Source organism: Hemicordylus capensis, chromosome 5, assembly GCF_027244095.1.
Source record: "Hemicordylus capensis ecotype Gifberg chromosome 5, rHemCap1.1.pri, whole genome shotgun sequence".
In the NCBI taxonomy this organism is placed as follows: Eukaryota; Metazoa; Chordata; class Lepidosauria; order Squamata; family Cordylidae; genus Hemicordylus; species Hemicordylus capensis.
In genome coordinates this window covers 13,570,934-13,591,528 of record NC_069661.1, presented here as the reverse complement: position 1 = coordinate 13,591,528, position 20,595 = coordinate 13,570,934, and the positions used below count along the sequence as shown (strand labels likewise).

The 20,595-nt window shown below is 48.2% G+C and overlaps 1 protein-coding gene across 6 annotated transcripts in view; it reads right to left on the bottom strand.

Moving 5' to 3' along the window:
• Nucleotides 1–7,150: 7,150 nt before the first annotated feature.
• PPEF2 (protein phosphatase with EF-hand domain 2) overlaps nt 7,151–20,595 on the bottom strand; it is a 36,507-nt gene continuing 23,062 nt past the window's right edge. For 5 of the 6 annotated variants that reach the window (XM_053251358.1, XM_053251359.1, XM_053251361.1 and 2 more), the window contains 7 exons: nt 19,058–19,249; nt 17,972–18,157; nt 15,439–15,581; nt 13,375–13,481; nt 12,255–12,424; nt 10,336–10,423; nt 7,151–7,980 (listed from right to left, as the gene is read on the bottom strand). In XM_053251358.1, the coding sequence (XP_053107333.1) occupies nt 7,799–7,980; nt 10,336–10,423; nt 12,255–12,424; nt 13,375–13,481; nt 15,439–15,581; nt 17,972–18,157; nt 19,058–19,249 (1,068 nt within the window). In that variant the 3' untranslated portion in view covers nt 7,151–7,798. Of the gene's footprint in view, nt 7,981–10,335; nt 10,424–12,254; nt 12,425–13,374; nt 13,499–15,438; nt 15,582–17,971; nt 18,158–19,057; nt 19,250–20,595 lie in introns of all 6 variants that reach the window. The other variant, XM_053251360.1, reaches the window with a different exon arrangement.

Sequence of the window (20,595 nt, the reverse complement as noted above, 5' to 3'; positions counted from 1 at the left end):
AAGGAGGAATGGGCAGCTATTGCGACTCCCAAAGCATATGTTGACATTGGCTAGCAAATTGTACAACTTTGAGGAGGAGACTCTGGACTTGCTGAAGGTGCCACTTACGGTTGCTCACTTCGGGGCCCTACTTAGTAGCACAGTGGTACCCAAGGATGGGGACTCCTCTTCTAAGGAGCCAGAAAACAGAAAAGCAGAATCTGCACTGCGCAGGGCCCACGAGGCTTGAGCAGTGGCCATCAGAGCTGACACCACTGTGTCCTTGGTGTCTAGAGCATCAGTCTTGTGGGTTGGCGAGTTACCCAATGACCCTCCCACTAATCAGTCTAAGATGTGGCATAAGCTACTTCGTCTGCAGAGGGCGGCTGCCTTTTCAGCGGATGCTACTCTGGACAGTGTTCAGTTCTCGGCACGTGCGGTCAGTGCAGGTGTCCTGGCAAGACGCAACATATGGCTAAAATTTTGGAAGTTGATAATACGTCTAGGGCTAAATTAGCTGCTGTTCCCTATGCTGGGGGGAAAGCTAATTGGGAATGAGGCCCTGAAAGAGGTCCTCATTGAAACTAAGGATAACCGCAGGGCTCTGCCATCAGCTCCTAGGAAGAAGGACAAGAGTTTTAATCATAGACCGATGCAAACCTTCAGGGCGTTTAGACCTCAGTTTGTCAGAGGGAGCCTTTTAGGCCTTTTTGATCGCAGTGGAACAGATCCAGAGGCCAAGGCAGGCAAGGGTGCACTCAGCAGAACCATCAGTCTCTCGGAAACCAGCAGCGGGGCCCCAGAGCAGCAGTTCTGACTCCCACTCAGGCAAAGTGGGGGTCTGCCATTTGGACTGTTTTGGAAAGAATCCATCGACAGGTGGGTTCTTTCCATTAGCCTACACGGGTACGAAGTGGAGCTGGCCAGCCCCCCAGGAAACAGATTCCTCCTTACCCCTAGATCTGGGAAACCGGAAAAGCACAAGGGGTTGTCCATGGCCATTCAGTATCTGGTGGCTATAGGGGCCATAGAGGAGGTCCCACCTCTTCAGAGAGGCAAGGGCATCTATTCTGTGATTTTACGGTGCCAAAAAAGGACGGATCGGCCAGGGCAGTTCTCAACCTACGCCCAGTCAACCGTTTTGTGATAAAAAGGAGGTTCAGGATGGAAACCCTTTGTACCATCTCAGAGGCATTGCAGATGGGGGACTACATGACTTCAATAGATCTCCAGGAGGCGTATTTACACATCCCCATTCATCCACGCAGTCGACATATACTCCACTTCTGCTACATGGGGAGGCATTATCAGTACAGAGCCCTTCCTTTTGGTCTCTCATCAGCCACCCAAGTTTTTATGAAGGTTCTAGTCTGCTAGTGGCCACTTTATGCACTGAGGGGGTCCACCTGTATTGTTACCTCGACAACTTGCTCAAGAAGGGGCAGTTCAGTCGGCTCTGTCCAGAACAATGTCTGTGTTACGTGCGCATGGGTTTCTGATAAATGTGGGCAAGAGTCACCTGATGCCCACACAGAGCCTTCGTCATTTGGGCATGGTAATGGACACCTCAGTAGGCAAACTGTTTCTGCCACAGGATCGGATGGAGGTCTTAACGTCACTGGCTCGTGTGATTGCTTCGAGACTGTGGGCCAGCCTTCTCAATCTAGCAAGTTTGTTGGGTCTCATGGTGGCGGCTATGGACTCGGTGCCTTGGGCGAGGTTTTCATCTACGCCAGTTACAGTGGGGTTTCCTCCTTTACCAGCACAGGATTGCCCTCAAACGTGACAAGAACATTCCTCTCTTCGCGAGTCGATTCATTGGACGGCCCGGGGAACCTAGACAAGGGCAAGCTGTTCATAGAACCCGAGAGAGTGATGGTCACGACGGACACCAGTCTATCGGGCTGGGGGGCTCACTGTTGGAACAGTTCTGCCCAGGGGCTTTGGTCGGTGGAAGAGTTGCTCCATAGCATAAACTGGCTCGAGCTGTGGGCTGTCTTTCTGGCCCTAAGAGCCTTCACGCCCTTGGTGAAGGGAAGGAATATCTTAATGTGTACAGAACAACTTAATATCCATTCTGGACCATCATGTAAACAGAATTTCCAATGTTCGGGCAGATTGGCTAAGACGGCAGGAGATCCAGCCGGCAGAATGGGGCCTGCACCCTCAAGTATTTAGGTGGCTGACAGAGCAGCTGGGATGTCCCCAGATAGACTTGTTTGCATATCCTCAGAATGCCAAGATTCAGAGGTTTTACTCACGTTGCCCGATGTTGGGGGCAGAAGAGACGGATACGCTATCGGTGCCATGGCGTCCGTGTCTGCTGAATGCATTTCCTCCAGTGCCGCTGCTCTCCCGTTGCCTCAGGAAGCTGCGGGGTTTCCGGGCATCCCTGATATTGATTGCGTCTTTTTGGCCCAGAGGGCCTTGGTTTTCTGAGATCGTCGACTTGACCGTAGGTCATCCACTCAGTTTGCCAGACCATCCAGTTCTGCTGTGTCAAGGTCCGATTTACCATCCTTGCATCTAGAAAGTGTTCAGCCAACAAGATTTACCAATCGACTTGGCGTAGTTTTCTGCGCTGGACAGCAAAGCTCTCCCTGCAGCTGGACAAGTGCAGGTCGAGGGGATTACTAGGTTTTTCTTCAGGATGGCCTTGCGCTTGGTCTGAAACCCAACATGCTTAAACACCAGGCGGCGTGCTTGATCCAGATGTTGTTTCCTCATCAGCGTTTGTTCAGGCGTGGCACCCTCTTCTACGCAAGTTCTTGAGGGGGGCAGCTTTGTTGTCTCCTCTGGTCTGCCATCGTTTTCCGTCATGGGATTTGCATATTGTGTTGTGGGGTCTGCAGTTTCCGCCATTTGAACCACTTTGATCTGTATCATTGCAGATGCTGTCCTGGAAGGTGGCCTTTTTAGTAGCTGTAACATCAGCCAGGAGGATTTCTGAATCGCAGGCTCTGTCAGTTCAGAGTAATTTGTGTAATTTCTCTAAGGACTCTGTGAGACTTATCCCGGATCCTTCGTTTATCCCTAAGGTAAAGTCTCAGTTTAATCGTGAGGCGGTCATTTAATTACCTTCTTTTTGTCCGGATGCTCGTCACCCTGCAGAGAAGGAGTGCAACCGGACGCAGGCTTTTCGTAAGTCAGATGCTCTTTTTGTGGCCTTTAAGGCTTCTAAGATGGGATGCAAGGTCTCTTCAGCCATTATTGCTCGATGGGTTCATTCATGCATTACGATGTTGTATGAAGCCCAGAAACTTTCGGTGCCTGGTCAGATTACGGCGCACTCAACTACATCGGCAGCCACTTCCACTGTGTTATCTTCACCGGTGTCCCATGAAGAGATTTGCAAGGCGGCTACTTGGTCGTTGCCTTTTACATTTTCAAGGCATTACAAGTTGGATGAACATGAAGCTGCCAGAGCAGCATTTGGTCGGAGGGTCCTGCAACAGGTCCTTCCAGGTCAGTAGCTCCAGCTTGGGTATTTTCCCTCCCGTGGTTGGTGCTGTGGTATGTCCCAAGCTTGGGTGACCTCCTACACCAGCCGAGAAAGGTACATTGGTACTCACCGTGAAGGTGTCTTCTGGCTGGTGTAGAAGAGGTCACCCAAGGCCCGCCCGGGTTGTGTTAGGCTGGAGCTGATGATCTGGTTGTAGGGGGACAGTTTTTCTGTCTTTCTCCGCATTATTGTTTGTATATTGTTGTATATTCTCTGTTGTGTTCTGTGGTTTTCATTCCGTAGCTTGAGCTGTTTTAAGCACTGAGGAGATCCGCCCACATGCACTGGGTTAAGGATCTTCAAGTATGACTACTTCCTGCCTTTTGGAGCATGTGGGGGGGATGTAATCCCAAGCTTGGGTGACCTCTTCTACACCAGCCAGAAGACACCTTCACGGTGAGTACCAATGTACCTTTTGTGACCTTTTTGATTGGTGTTAAATCCTTTATTACACAGCCACAAATTAAATCCTAATTTGGCTTTCTAACACTAACTTTGGTATTGTGGTTGAGTGGTCATATGGGGAGAAGTAGACAGAGTTGAAACTGTTTTAAAGTTCCAAACCAAAGAAAATAACTTTATTCTTGTACAATAGCTTCAGTGGTTTCTTAGTCACTACAATCTAGGGTCAGCCATGTCATGGTTTGAGACAAAGTAAGAAACTTAGAACTGGCAAGACTGTACACCAACTCTATATTTCAAACTTCTTTCAAACTTGGGTACTTATATAAGATTGTGTCAGTACATCAACAAAGGCTTTACTTTCAGTTTACTAAGGTGACTGTTTAGAAACAACAAGCAGGATATATAGCCAGGTGGGATATATTCCAGTAAGGGTGTTGAAAGTCTAAACACCCTTACTGGAATACATCCCACCTGGCTATATATCCTGTGTAATCACCCATATACAACCAGCACTTACACTTGATAGTCAAGCTTGCTCTACAGCGGTCATGCCTGGTGTGTTAAACCTACCCACCAACCTAGAGACCCTGTCTCTAGCCCCAAACATCCCTATCTGCCTCTCTCAGTTAACGCCAAGTGAATTTCATAGACACCTGTTCACTCCATTCCAAAGTCCCTCCCTTAGGAATTTCCTCAGGGGTGATCTGCTTCAACCCCAAATCGGGCCCTCTATTTATTTATTTCATTCATTCATTCGATTTTTATACCGCCCTTCATTTTGAAGGTGATTTGATTCAAGGTCAAATCTGTGAATTGCCCCTGATTCGATCTCAAATCGAATTGCACACCCCTAGCAAAAATGCCAATTTCCCATGGCTACAGCTGCAGCCCTGGTGCTGATAAATGACTCTCAGGTGGTAGCACTGACACACTTCCTTGTGCAAGGAAAACAAGTGAGATAGTAGTGGACTAGATGGTCTTCTGGTCTGCTTCAATAGAAGATGGCATCTTGTACACTTAAGAGAAAGGCTTCCCTTCCCTTTTAAGGCATAGAACATTTATTTTGCTGAAGTAAATGGTGTATTTTTTCCACTTCCAATGATGGGCAGGTGGTGTTTGGATGAGTACTATGTATTATTAAAAATACTTATATCCTCCTCCTCCAGTAAAATACTGCTTGGGGCAGCTCGCAACAATAAAAGTAATTTAAAATGTAACACAAAACAAAACATGTAGAATAAAAACAAAATTACAATTAAAAACCCACCAGGCTGTAATAAAAGCCCTTCTGCTTCTGAGTTTGGGGCGAGTGGGGTGGTACATGTAAAACTCTTTCCTCAGCCCTGCAGCCATTTCACAGTTTTGTGTTTCTGAGGGGGAAAGGAGCTGAGACTAAGCACCAGTGTCTCCCCATCACAAAAACACCCAGAAAACAAATGGCATATGAAGTAAGACCCAAAGTGCAGCAGGGGCTTATGTCTACATTGCAATTTGGAGGAGCTCCAAAAGGATTTCTCCAAACTGGCTGAATGACAAAATGGCAAAGGCAGTTCATTATGTAAAAGTGAGGCAAATTGGGGCAAAAAACCCCAACATCACATAGACACTGATGTGGTCTGAGCTGTCAGTGACTTACCAGGAGAAGGCTCTTGGGTAGGGATGTGCATGAAACACAGTTCGGAGGCATGCATGGAGGCCATGTGAATGCTGGCATCATGCAGAGGCAGCTGGGGAAGAGCGCCACTGGCATGCAATGATAGCTGGGGGGAGTGCTGTGATTAAGAAGTCGTGATGAGTGTTGGAGGAGCAGGTATTGACCTGCTCTCCATATTCAAGGGAATGTGTAAGCCTCTGTGTAAAAGGGGTGTGCTGCAAATCGGTGTCCGAATCATGTTTTGTGCACAAAGCACACCCCTAATCTTCGGGGGTCATAATGAACTGCTCACTGAAAGTGTTGACTCAGTGTGCAGCAGCTGTGAAAAGGGCCAATTCCATGCTAGGGGTCATTAGGAAGGGGAATAAAAATAAGAATGCTGATGTTATAATGCCTTTATACAAATCTGTGGTGCAGCCATATTTGGAGTACTGGGTACAGTTCTGGTCATCGAATCTTAAGAAGGACATTGTAGAATGAGAAAGTACAGAAGAGGGCTACCAAGATGATCAGGAGCCTAGAGCACCTTCCTTTTGAAGCAAGGATACAAGATTGGGGACTTTTTAGTTTGGAAAAGAGCAACTACAGGGAGACATGATAAAGGTACATAAAATTATGCATGAACAGAGATAATTTTTTCTCTGTCACAACAATAGAACCAGGTCATCCCATGAAACTGATGGCCAGGAAATTTAGGTCCAACAAAATGATGTACATTTTCACAAAGTGCATAATTAAATCAATGGAATTCTCTGCCATGGGATGTGATGATGGCCACTAGCTTGGATAGCTTTAAAAGGGGCTTGGACAAATTCATGGGCGACAGGTCTATAAATGGCTACTAGTCTGGTGGCTGTGGGCCACCTCCAGGATCAGAGGCAAGATGCCTCTAAATACCAGTTGCAGGGGAGCAACAGCAAGAGAGAGGGCATGCTATCAGGGGCACACCAAGGTAATTTGGGCACCTGGACCACCCAGCTGCGAGCCCCCACCCCCGCACGCAGGGCCCTCCGAAACCTCCTTTGACGTCACGGGCTTGTGACTATCTCTAAACTGCGCAGGCACGCCTCGCAGTTGCTTAAAGACGCTGGACTGAACGGATGGGCCCAGCGTCGCTCTTGTTCCCACCCCACTGCTTCCAGGGGAGGGGGAGAGAAGGGAGAAGGACTGCTCCACTTCTCCCTGCAGCCACCACTCGGCCATGTTTTTAAAAAGCAGAGCTTTTTAAAAAGAGTTTTTAAAAAAGCGGAGCTTTGACAGGATGGGCGTAGGGTGGCTGCTGGAGGCCCCCAGCCCCCAACCATTTGGAGCCCGCCCCCCAGATCTTGGAGGACCGGACCGGACTGGACCGAACCGGGTCCCCAAAGTCTGGGGGTTAGTGTGCCTCTGCATGCCCTCACCTCATGCCTGTGGGCTTCTCAGAGGCATCTGGTAGGCCACTATGTGAAACAGGATGCTGGTTGTGGGTCCAGTCTTATATATGCCTATTTTCTCCCAGCCCCTGTATTGGGTTTGGGAGTTTTAAACTTAAACTTGCCAGTTCACGTTGGATTGTCATCGTGGGCTGTGGAAACAAAGAAATTTTTAAAAACCTACAAGCAGAGACATGGTTCACATTCCTGTGTTTGTTTATTTATTTAACATTTTAAAATCAGGGGAAACATTATTCACAATCTAATTCTAAAAGCTTTGCTTAAAAAGAGGCTATGCTTATTTCCTAGTATTAAAAGCTGGTGCTGGGATAGAAGGACCTCTGGGTTTCCAGCTTCCTCTCATATTTAGTATTAGAAATGTGAAAATGGCAGCAGCTGACATCCTGCGCAACATTCGCTGTGTGTTTAAACAAAATGTGCATGTATTTGTGCAACAACACTCCTGTGCAAATGCTTAAACTTGTGTGGAGCTGCACAATGGATGGCCGTTGGAAATAAGGATCCTCCATCGTGCGACTGTGTTTGTGCAGGTTTGTGTTTGCACCAGAGCCCTCTTGCCCAACTGCGTGCACATTTTGTTAAAACACACATGAAACATGGAGCAGTATGTCAGCTACTATTGGTGGTGAGGCCAGCACTAAACCGTGTATTGCAGTGACTTGTTTTCCCCTTTTCATTTGGTTGAGAGGCACGTTTGGTTGAGAGGCACGTTCTTAGGTTGAAAGATTAGTCCTTGTTTAGGGGTCACCCCAAAGGCGACTCCTTTGAGTTGGGGTGGCATTCCAGAGAGCGAGTTGCCACTCCGCTTCCAGGTGGCCGTCTTCCTCAGGAGGGTGACTGTGTGGTAAGGCGGAAGGCCTCAAGGAACTCGTTGAAGTCTATGTTCCCATCTTTGTTGAAATCAATGCAGCGAGCCAAGTTGCCAATGTTGTCATCCGACATCTCTATATTCATATGTGCCCCGAAGAGTATCCAGGTCTGGCGGAATTCTTCAAGAGAGATGACCCCTGGTAGAGGGAGAAATCATTTGGTTTGTTCAAGTAACCAGGGGGGAAGCCGCAATAAATGGTGTCTGACATATCACACAGGGTAGTGTGGGTGGTTAAAGAACATCCCATACTTCCACAGGCATGTAAACACTGTCAACTGCGTTGCAGAACAGAACTGTTCTGCTCCACTGGGCAACCACAGTTATGTGACACAATGTCCACTGGAAATAATAGGCATTGTGTCACACTTCTACAGCTGCACAACTTTGTGATGGAGTGGAACAGCCCTGTCCTTTGGTGGCTGACATATTGTGAAGTCCACTGTTGACGTACATGAGATGTACATGCTGCTCCTTTTTACTCAAAAATACGCCGCTGCTGCTGCTTCTGGAGGCAGGGCATCTGTGCCTACTAAGCACAGCATCATCGCTGTAGAGATGCTTCCCCAGTCATTCCCAACGGGACCAGCGTCAGAACAGTGATGACGCTTAGTAGGCATGGAAGCACCCCACTTCTGCAAGCAGTAGTGGTGTCCTTTTGAGTAGATTGGAGCAGCATCTGTGCATCTTTTTAATAGCAACAGTGAACTGTGGGGTGTTTCAGCCTCTGCTCCCAAGATATGGCTTTGATGGCAGGAACATTCAGCAGCTTTCCCTCATCTGTCCTCTGCCCACCCACCCACCCCCACCATGTGCATAGATGTGCATCTAATCCAGGAGTTTGCAACAGGGGGTACTAGATCATGTGGCAATAAAATCATATTACATTAAAATAATTATAATCTGAATAATCATGAAATAGTTACAACGACATTACTAAAAATTCATATGCTATAGACTGTAAAGTTATAATTTATAAAATACAACTCTAAAGAGTGTGGGGAGACTGATAAGATACAACTATCCATAGGAGTAAAAACTTCTAAGAAGTATAAAAAGTTTACTATAAAATATAAAACATGGAGTTAAACAACTAACTAAAACAGGGCAAACATGTAAAATAGTCAGTAGTAAAATCTGCTACACGGGTTATGGGTCGGCAGTCAGGGTCCGACGGATCTTATGAGTAATAAAATGGATGTGAGCCAGTGACTGGAGTAGCTTGTCTCCCTAAATTGTACTACTTACATTTGTGTGAACACACTCACACTTGGGAACACCTGTTCTAGTCCAACTGTCCAGTCATAGAAGGAAGGGCCACTGGGTTCAGTGGGACCTACTCCTAAGAAACCATTCAATGTCTAATGTGCAAGCCTCAGCCATTGCTGAGTAAATTATGCTGTGTGCGCCAATGGGAGGGGAGCAATGCTGGCCCCGTACTCAAGAGGATGAAAAAAATGCTTCCAAAAATGTTTGAAAGATGTGTCTCTGATAGAAAAGGGTCCAGGAGAGAGAAGAAGAAGAAAGAAACAGATATAGAGACATGTTCCTCTTCCCCTCTGCTTTCTAAAGATTAGTGTTGTTTTTCCCCAGTCCCCAAAGGCCGCTGCCCTATCACAAGGCAGGTCGAGATGGAACCCTCAGGCAGCTGATTCACCCTGCTCCTTCCTCACAATCTGCTGCTCCTATCTCCTCGTCTTCCCTCTGCAGCTTGCAGAAGAGGTGGAAGCACATCAGCGGCCATAAGTGGCCAAGGTGTTCTCCCTCCTCGTGCTGTGAGTGAGAGGAGGGACTGGCTAGCTCAGTCGCCACTGGCGAGTGGAGCCGCCAAGTAAAATGGCTGCCCTTCAGTGCTGTCCTTCTTGGAAGGGCCATTTGACCTGCTGCTTCTCTTGTGTGGCTGCCAGGTTTACCACCACACTACAGGATCATCTGACTGAGTGAGTGAGTGTGTGTGTATATACACATGTGCGTGCACGTGTGTGTGTATGGATTACATAAGAAAAAAATTGGATGATTTGATTACTTCTAGAACAATGTCCAAAAAGAAAAAAAGAAAAAGGTCCATTGCTTGATGTGTGGAAGATACCATGAGTTGACAAATCCCAGGCGACAGGCATCCCTGGCACCTAGAAGTTTAAGTGTGGTGCCTCAACTAGGATACTCAGAGGCACAGTTATTTAACATCTTTATTTGTCCCAGGCAGACCAGTTTCTGTTGCAGATATGTTACTTCCAAAGGGGATAAAAAGAAGCCCCTTTACCCTCCCCTTCCACAGTGCTTGTCACTAAGTCCAGCAAGTGAGTCAGATGTCCACTGTATGACTCGTTAATACGAAGAAAATTGGTCAAGGCTTGGGATATACAACCTTCATTACATCCTGACTGCCTTAAGTCCCCACACTTTAAAAAGAACCCTGAGAATCCCACCACTGAGGCTATTTAGGAGAAATAAAAGACAAACAAATCTATTAGCAGGGAATGAATGCATTTACCGGAATGGTCGCTGTCGATGATACTGAAGACTGTTTCCAGATTGGACAGATTTTGGTAAATGGTTTCCAGCAAGCTTGACTGTACGCGCTGAAAGCAATGAAACCAATGCTTAACAGCCTTGAAAATAAATGCACAAAAACGTACTAGCCTATAAAGAATGCTAAGCAGCATTTGGCCTCTTCTGTTACATGTCCACTTTGCGATTGTTTTAATGAAAGGCAGTATAAAATATAATAATAAATAAAATAAAATAAAATAAAATGTCCTAATCAAGGATTGGTTTAAAAAATAAAATTCCTTTTCAGTTATACAAGGGTCCTAAAGGAGGCAAGCAATGGCTTCATATCTACAATGTGATGATGTCCACACATAGTTAACTTTAGAAATGCTACCGTGTTCAGTGAGTTCAGAACTAGCTTTTGTCAGATTTCCTCATTGGCTGGAGGCAATTCATACTTGTCAGCCATGACCAGGTGAGTAGCTGTTTATACCAGTTTCATCAATATATAAGTGGCCCCTTTTCATCAATATATGGCCCCTTTTTTCTACTTTAAAAATGCACAAAATGGCATTCAGCGAAACAATGTAATGACAACAATAAAAGAAAGATAATAATAATAATAATAATAATAATAATAATAATAATAATAATAATAATAAAAACAAAATCAAGCATGAGAGGGGTTAAGCATCTCTCCTGCCAATTTTCTTCTTCACTCCTAGAATCTTGGCAACCCAGGACTGGACCTTACATTGACTGTCACTGATGTGGCCTTTCATTCCACCACAAGGAGGGAAATATCTGACAATTACATTCAGGGCAAGGAAGGGCCAGTGGAGCAAGTGAGCAGCCTAACAGAACTTCCCAACTAACTGCCCTGGTACAGCAGGGAAACAGCAGTTTTTGATGCCCTCCCCTTCCCCAGAAAGCCCTTTGTGCCACTCAAAAATATATCCCTAAGGGCTGTGCAGCCCTCAGGGCAGGGTTCCCTCTAACAGGGATTCCCAGATGTTTTTAACTACAACTCCCATAATCCCCAGCCAGCGGCCATTGCAGCTGGGGATGCTGGGAGTTGTAGTGAACAACATCTGGAAATCCCTGTTAAGAGGGAACAGTGCCTCAGGGGCATATTTTCAGGTGGCATAGAGGGCTTCCTGGGGAAGGGGAGGGTGTTAAGAACTGCTGCTTCCCTGCTGCACCCATGCCGTTAGTGGGGAGGTTCTGTGAGGCTGCTCTCTTGATGCACCAACGTATCCTTGCTCTCCATGTCAGCCTCTGACTTGGGGTGATGTTCCTCTGGTGGTGGGAGGAAGTCTCTCTTCCAAGATCAATGCCCTTCCTAGCAACAAAGCCCAGCCACAAGGACAGCTCTCCAGGATGGGGTGTGTACCGTTCCCCAAATACATCACCAAGAAAAGAAATGCAGACAAGTCCTCAGCGTCCAGCCTGCCACTCACACTGCAGTGCCCTCCTTGTGAGCCCCCACAGCCATCAAGAGTGAGAGCTCTGAGGTATTCCCATGGAAGTTGGAGGCCCTTGATCAGGGGCAGAGCTGTAACTGGGTGGATGGGTTGCCACCCAGCTCCTAAGAGCCACCTGGATCACCCTTCACTCTTCCCTCAGTTTCCAGACTGGTCTAATTTCCAGCCAGCTTTGTTGTCGGCTGGGTACTTTTCAAAACTCTCTCCCTTACTCCGAAGGAGAGAATGAAGAAAACACCCAGCTGAAAACGAAGCTGGCTGAGAAATGTACCCAGGAAGGCTGCATTGGCCCTTTTTGGTGCTGGCCATACCCCCTGCATGTGATGTCACAAGAGGGGGCTGATGTGCAGAAGGGGCCCTGGGGAGAGGGGGGAACCCGAGCTATGTACCTGCCCTCGCTATCATGCTCATTTAATGCCTAGAGGTATTATGTTACCTCTTGGGTTGTTGACCGGTGCTCCAGAGCGATGTCTTTCAGCCACAACTTGTAATTCACCTTCCCGCTGGACAAGCGTGACACCATCTGTGGCCTCAGCATCCGCCATGGCAGCCCAAGAGGCAGGACCGACTCCATGGCCTTCGCCCAGTCACTTAATGCGATCAAGCCTGCCAGGAGGAGAAAGCCAACAGGAGACTTTAAGAACAGGATCTGGCTGAAATAGCAGTGGGGGGCAAAAAGGTGAAGAGAAATGCTTTCATCTCAGGAAGCATAAACCCTCTGCACTGTTGCAGCCATCTAAAACAGTCTCGCTATTCCACAAGCAAGTTCTTGTGCTAAAATGGCACAGTTGTGCTTGTGTGATGCTGCGGCATCATGTCGCCCTTCCTGGAGGAACTACCCCAGTTTGGAAACGACCACTCTAGCCTATTGAACCAGGAAGCAGCCAGCAGTGCCAGGGAGTGGCAGATAGGATAGCAAGCTGGCTTCAGAGATGGGGCTGTAGCTGGTCTGCTTGGCATGCAGAAGGCCCCAGGTTCAACCCTGGGGAGCATCTCCAGGTAGGGATGGGAGAGACTCCTGCCTGAAACCTTGGAGAGCCGCTGCGAGTTAGTGTAGACAATGCTAGATGGACCAAGGGTCTGACTCGGTATAAGGCAGCTTCCTATGCCACAGCCAGCCCCTAGACCAGAGGTGGGCAAACTTGTAGTTGTTGAACTACAACTCCCATCATCCTGAGCCACAATAAATTGTGGCTCAGGATGATGGGAACTTTAGTTCACCATCTGGAGTGCCACGTTTGCCCACCCCTGCCCTAGAACCTCCTGCCTTTGCCCAAGAATGTCATTTGGCGTTCCCAGCCCCAGAGTGGCCACAGTATTCATCCAGATCCATAAACTCTGCAAAATTCACCTGCCTGTGCATGCCAAAAAGAAAAAAGAAAAGGGGAGTGGAGTGGAGGAAGGTCATGGCTGATGCAACAGGGGATCAAAGAGGCCATGAAGGCCAGATCAGTTTTATGATGCTTTCGGTTTTTGAGCATCCCTAGGAACCTCTTCTACCACAGCCAGCAGGAGACTTGCATAGCTCTCAGAAATCTCTCCTTCCTAAGCCTTACCTGAGTTCGTCTTATCAAATTTCTTGAACGCCTTCCTGAGGTCCGACTCGTGAGCAAACAATTTCTCCCTTAAAGCTTGATATGCAGACTCCTCCACCCGGCTGATCCTAAAAGGGAAAGATTTCTGCCACGTAGAGTTAGGTAAGAGGGACATAGACACACACAGACCCTGCCTCTGGCCTTCCTCTCAAAACTAGCAAGGTTTCCTGCCCGCTGGAGCTTTCTCACACAGGGGCTTTACCCTGAATCTCCTCTGGAAGAGAGGGTGCGTGTTCCCGCTGGATTCCCGCTGAGGTCAGTTCTATGTCTTTGGAAGCACCCCACACACAAATCGGGCTTTCCCTTCCAGATTTCACTTCATCCTGATTATGTCTGAGTTTTTAAAATCCTGTTTTACCCCAGAGTTTTTGGAGATGAACTGCATCAGGGGCTGACGCAAGTCTTCATGTTAACATGATAAGAGCAAGTCACACCTATGAAATGCAAACACTGTGTAGAAAGCTGCCCAAAGGCAAATAATTGATTTATCTCTTTTCTGCTCTTTGAAAGTTTGAGGGGGGAGATCCGAAGGAGAGAAAATCTGCAGTCAGCAGAGGGCTTTCCTTGCAGAAAATGAGCATTTCCTTGCTTTCCAAGGATCATGCAATCCAAGCAAGAAGGGAGCTGCAAAAGCAGAGGCGATGCAGCAGGAAGGCTGACACATGCTGTTGATGTGTGTGTGTGTTGCGGTCGTGGTCCTGGTCGTGGGGGTGGAATAGAAAGCCAAGGCTGGTGGCTGATTAAGCCGAAATGTGTGTGTGGACTTCAACAGAGGGTGTTTTCACTACAGTACTAAACACTTGGGGGAAAGGGAGACGGGGTGTCCCACCTCCTTTAGGAAGCCATTGGCCACAAGCAAAACATGGACCGAGCTGCGTGGGAACCTACACAAAAGAGAACTCAGGGCAGAGAGGGGAGGGGCTGCTTCCCTAATGCTGTGAGCCTAATTCAAAGTGGCTTCACTGGCTGGATAGTCCAAGAGCTGGAAGCCTTGTCTGTAAAGGCTCCTAGTGATGTACAGCTCATAGGAAAAACCAAACTAGACACGGTGGCTAACATGTTATCTAGGCTTGGTTTTTTTCTTAACTACACTAGCAGCTGTGGGGGTGGAGGCTGATCAGGACCACAGGACACAGAGAGGGAGTATTCATCCTTTCTGCCAGAGACCTAGCAAAAATCTACAGAAGCTGCTAAAAGTTCCAAGAAGGAAGCTTCCACTGGTACAGGGATAGCCAACCTGAGGCTCGCCAGCTGCTGTTGGACTACAACTCCCATCATCCCCAGATGTGAATAACACAGCTGTGTATGATGGGAGTGGTCGTCCAACAACAGCTGCAGAGCCTCAGGCTGACCAGCCCTGGACTCGCACATTAAGCTTCTCATCTGGTTCGACCCTAAAATGCGTTTCCATCAAAATCAACGAGCTGGTTTCTGGAGTAACAGGATTTTCTGCCCAACACAAAGCCACAGGGCATTTGTAGGTAGCCTCCATTTGGCAAACTCCACATTACACACAAACACAGGTAACAAAACCCCAAGGGTGATTTCCAGTAGAAAAACAGCTGGCAGAGAGACGGCAAAGTACCTCCCGCTCACCACTCCTCTCTCAAAATTTCCATTTCCCAATGCTCTTTTTCATTAAACAAAACTAAACTCAGAGGATTCATTACATGCATTAGCACGTGACATGTCCTCTCTGCTCACTGACCAAGCCCAGCACCTTCTGGCCTAACTGCCTCTTTCCAAGGACTCAGGGCAAGGAGAATACTTTTTCTCTATCTTGTTTCTGGGTATCTTCTGCCACAACCAACTGCTAGTCTTTAAGGTACCACTAGATTCTGTTAGTTTTAATATGAAGCAGAGGTTTTTCAAACTTGGGTTCCCAGAAGTTGTTGGACTACAGTTCGCATCATCCCTAGTCACAATAGCCTTTGGCCATTGCAGCTGGGGATAATGGGAGTTGTAGTCCAACAAGATCTGGGGACCCAAGTCTGACAACCCCTGGTGTAAGGGGGGAAAACTTGCCTTTGTGTCATTGTGAGTTTTTGTGCTCCCTTGCCGGCTTGATACTGCACCAGCTGAGGGATCAGGTCAGGCCCCAGTTTGATATAGGCACCTCTGTTACTACCGGGTGCATAATAGTTTGAAGCTGAAAATATGGTGAGTACCTAACCAAGGAAAGAAAAAGACAGAAAAGATGCTGGTTTACAATTGATACAAAACAACCTGCAAAGAGAAACAGCAGGAAGCCATCTTTCTCTTTAGTTCAGTTTCTTTGGACGTTCATTTTAACAAGCAACAGATCTTTAATAAATGCCTGCACATGGGAATTGCATGTATTCACTGCTAAAAACACAATCAGGCTATACCTGGGTATAGCCTGATTTTGAGAAGTGCTGGGATTGGTTCTGATTCCAGCCCTCTGGGTCAGGGTAACCCGAGTTTTTTACCCGGGTTAATAGAGGAGTAGACAGGCGTGGATGTGCCCTTCTACTCCATTCCCCATCGTGTGAACACTTGGGCTCCTGCAGCCCAAGCACTCACAAAGCCAACTGGCAAGAGTGACCGGCAGTGGAGGAATACACCAATCAGTGGCAGCCCGTGAACGCGCTGCTGGGGGGACGGTGGGAGGCACCTTTAAGGTAAATGCATTCTGTGCTTACCTCCACAGTCGCTGCACCTGAACGCTGTTCAGAGAAGCGGTGTGCCGCCCAGCAACCCCTGTGGCAGAGAATCGCTGCCGCCGCCACTCACCTGGCAACTGGTAGGGGCTCGGCTCTGGGTAAGCAAGGTGAGTGGCGGCAGCGATTCCCCGCCGCAGGGGCTGCTGGGAGGCACGCCACTTCTCTGAACAGCATTCAGGTGTGGCGGCTGCGGAAGTAAGCACATAATGCATTTACCTTTAAAGGTGCCTCCCTGCCACCCAGCAGCGCATTCACGGGCCGCCACTGGCACCAATGCACCACAATGCACGACAAAGCACATTGTGGGATGCTGCATGACTTGCTCCTCCAGCCCCCAGCTCTGCCACTTGGCACAGCGCAGCTCCTGTGCCACACATGCAGCAGAGCTTTCTGGGAAACATCGATCATGTGCGGGGAGACAAGTAGTTCATGAATTTCATCCAACTGCCAGGGCAGTCCTCACAGCGCACATGCGAGGCAGAGTAGGTGCCACAAGGAGCTAGCTAGTCTACCTGCAAGGTCCCTGAGCAGGCACAGAACCCATTCTTATGAATGCAATGGATCACAATCCAGATACTATAGTTTACTAACCCTCCACAAATCCCCATAGGCTTGCATCCAGGGGCAGAGCCATCATTGAGCATACGGGTTCAAAGAACCCGGGCCACCAATGAAAAGGGCCACTGGACTCCCTGTTGCACGTGACATCACGCACAAATGGGGCAAGGCCCAATTGCCAGAAGGCCCAACCCAGTCCTTCCCCTCTCATTTCCAGGCAGCGCTTGCTGCCTGACAGTGTATTTCCCTTCTTCTCCCTCCAGCGAGGGAGAGGAAGGGAAATGAATGCTGTTAGGCAGCAAATGCTGCCTGAAATAAGAGGAGGAAAGCTCGCTTGGGGCTCTCTGGAGCCAGAGCCACACTCCCATTCACATGATGTCACATGCATGGAGCATCAGTGGCGGGGCCTCCGGGTGGAATGGAACACAGTGACTGATTCCGCTACTGCTTGAATCTTCTTTCCTAGCAGGATCTCATGGGCTGTTCATATGGCCAGTAGGAACCTTGCACAATTTTCACAGTGCCACCTGCAGGTCAGCTCTTGCTTCCTGTGAATAACCTGCCCCTTTGCATTAATACTTTTTCTGATCAATGGGGGGAAAGGATAGGTTATTCACTGAAAGCCAGAGCTGGCATGGAGGTGGTGTTGTGGAAATTGCATGAGGTCCCTCCTGGCTGTATGAACGGCCTGTGAGATCCTGCAGGGAAAGAAAATGCAAGCCTGTGGAAATGTGTGGAAGATTAGTAAGCTCTCATTTCCAACGTGTGCACAAATTCTTCAAGACATGCAGTTTTTTGCCATCTGGAAAGACTCTCTAAAGCCCCAGACACTTTATCCTTGCTTTGCAAAGTGGTTTTGACTGCTGCCAGCAACTCCTAATATCCTCCAGTTCAACTGCCTCTTTTAATAAGAACATAAGAAGAGCTTTGCTGGATCAGGCCCAAGGCCCCTCTAGTCCAGCACCCTGTTTCCCCCAGTGGCCCATCAGATGCCTCTGAGAAGCCCAAGGGGAAGAAGTGAGGGCATGCCCTCTCTCCTGCCACTGCCCTCCCCCCCAACTAATATTCAGAGGCATCCTGCTTCTGAGCCTGGAGGTAGCCGATACCCAGCAAAACTAGTAGCCATTGATAGACTTGTCCTCCATAAATCTGTCTAAGCCCTTTTAAAGAAAACCTAGTAATGCTAGCAGGCAGTGGATCCATATATGAATTATTTGCATTCTTCAAACTCTTTATTTGCAATCAGGGCATTATGATACGTTCAGTATCTTCATCCCTTAAAAAACCAACCCTTTACTGCTGCCCCACTGATCTACCTTTCGGTTGTGGCTGAACTCGTAACCCTCTGGCTTACACTCGTGGGAGCGGATGATTAGCTGCAGGCCGTGCTTTTGCAGAATCTTGTCTGTCACGTCGGGGCCGAAGCAACAACCTCCTCCTCGCTCTTCATTCAGGCAACAGCCCAGATGGGGAACGGGGTCGCTCCACAAAATATCTAGAATCTAAGGCGTTGGACAAAATGAATGTACTCGTTACCACATACCCAGGTGCTGTTGGGTAAGGAAATCTGTCAGATCTTTAACAGATTGCAGTTTTGCTAGCTAACAGATGTCCAGAACTATTAATCAAGGCAGGAGCTTACATTTTAGCATTATCAGAATCTTAGGAACATAGGAAGCTGCCTTATACTGAGGCAGACCACTGCTTCATTTAACTCAGTACTGTCTTCACTGACTTGCAATGGCTCTCCAAGGCATCAAGAAGGAGTCTTTCTCAGCCCTACCTGGAGATTGAACCCAGGATCTTCTGCATGCAAATGTTAATAGATCTGCCCTGGAGTGCTTGGATGGACACTCTGACTATGCTTTTGGCTTAATGTGGGGAATCAGCTTGACTTGAGGGGAGCAGTCTACCACAGTTTTAATTTGAACAAAGTCCCATTACCAGGAGGTTTTACAGACAGGACTATCCCTCACCCCGAATCCAATCCCGATTAGAGTGTGCCAGTCCACATATTCGCTGGATTTAATCTGACCTCCCTGCGGGTTATCAGGAACCAGGACAGACAGGACTTTGATTCTTCCCAAATGGAGGCTGCAAATTCTGGCTTAGCCCGAGTTATGTCCTGGGTAAAAAAAATCCTCTATTTCCAGCAGATTTGGCGGGGGGGGGGGGAACTCCGGGGCTTCTGCTTTCTCCGAAGGTGTTGGTGGAGGTGCTGATGGCTTTGCAAATGGTCCATCTAATCCCTCGAGTTAAAATGCTGCGAAACAGATTCGTTCTTCAGATACCCCAAGCATAGAGCCATGTGTGAAAAACCTCCAGGCAGGCAGAACACTGCACAGTCTGTTAGCTAGTCTCTTCTACCTGGTGTGTCAATTGCTTCGACAGAATCAACTCACCTGCTGAAGTTCATAATCTTCAAAGTCTGATGCCTCACTGTGCGCAGACACGGAGGCATAGGAGGTGCTGGGCTCCCCCTCGGCCGACTGCTGCGCCCGCTGGGAGACAGCAGCCCTGGAAAGTCTGCTATCAGTCACTTCTGCAGGAATCAGAGTTCTAGAAGGTTTTCTCTGGGCTAACACAGATAAAACCTAGAGAGAGAGAGAGAGAGAGAGAGAGAGAGAGAGAGATGCTGAATACAGGACTGTGAGTTTGCTATTATCCAGGGGGGAAAAAATTCAGCCAATGAAAAACATGCTGCACTTCCAGCTATGCACCCAAGAGGGATGAAGGCTTGCTGACTTCATGGCACTCACCAGAGCATGGACACTCCTATCGACAGTGGGGGAGGATCCGTGCAGCCTAATCCTGATGCACTGCATCAGAGCAGCTGGGAACATAGGAATTTGCCTTCTACTAAGTCAGACATAGGAACATAGGAAGCTGCCATATACTGAGTCAGACCATTGGTCCATCTAGCTCAGTATTGTCTATACAGACTGGCAGCGGGTTCTCCAAGGTTGCAGGCAGGAGTCTCTCTCAGCCCTAGCTTGGAGATGTTGCCAGGGAGGGAACTTGGTGCCTTCTGCTCTTCCCAGAGTGGCTTCATCCCCTGAGGGGAATATCTGGCAGTGCTCACAAATCAAGTCTCCCATTCAAATGCAACCAGGGCAGACCCTGCTTAGCTAAGGGGACAAGTCATGCTTGCTACCACAAGACCAGCTCTCTTCTCCACTGGTCCATCTAGCTCCGCATTGTCCACTGACTGGCAGTCGCTTCTCCAAGATTTCAGGCAGGAGTCTTTCCCAGCCCTTTCTGGAGATGCTGCCAGGGATTGAACCTGGAGCCTTCTGCATGCAAAGCAGATGCCCTACTCCTGAGCTACGGCACCAGCTGCAACCTAGCCCCATTGGGTATGATGGCAGCAGGTTGCAGCTGCTCTGATGCAGTGCTTAGTATGCACTGAGCCTCCTCCTCCTGTTGGCAGGAGTGTCCACATGCTGGTGAGTGCCACAGAACCAGCATCCTTCTTAGATGCCCAGTTGACTGCACGGCACGCAAGCCAATGATAGGAGTGCACCAGGATTGAGCAGAGGGGTTTTTAGCTCATTGCCTGAGCTCAAGGAGATGGCATTGGGGCTGAAGCGGGTGGTGAACTGGCTTCCTGTCCCCTTTTGGTCATTACGGAGATTTATTGAAGGCAGGCCAAAAGGAGGAGGAAGGTCTCTGAGGATGTGGCCTCTGGCATTCTCTCTCTCCTCCACATGCAGTTCTTTGATTTTGAAACCGATTGCCAGGAAATTTATGACTGACAAAAGGAATTACTTTTTCATACCGCGCATAACTGATCTGTGGAACTCTCTGCCATGGGTTATGGCGATGATCACAAGAATGGGTGACTTTGCTTAGGGCAGCAAATGAAGAGCATGTCTATCAATGGCTACTAGTCTTGATGGCTGCAGGCTACCTCCAGGCTCAGAATCAGGATGCAGGGGAG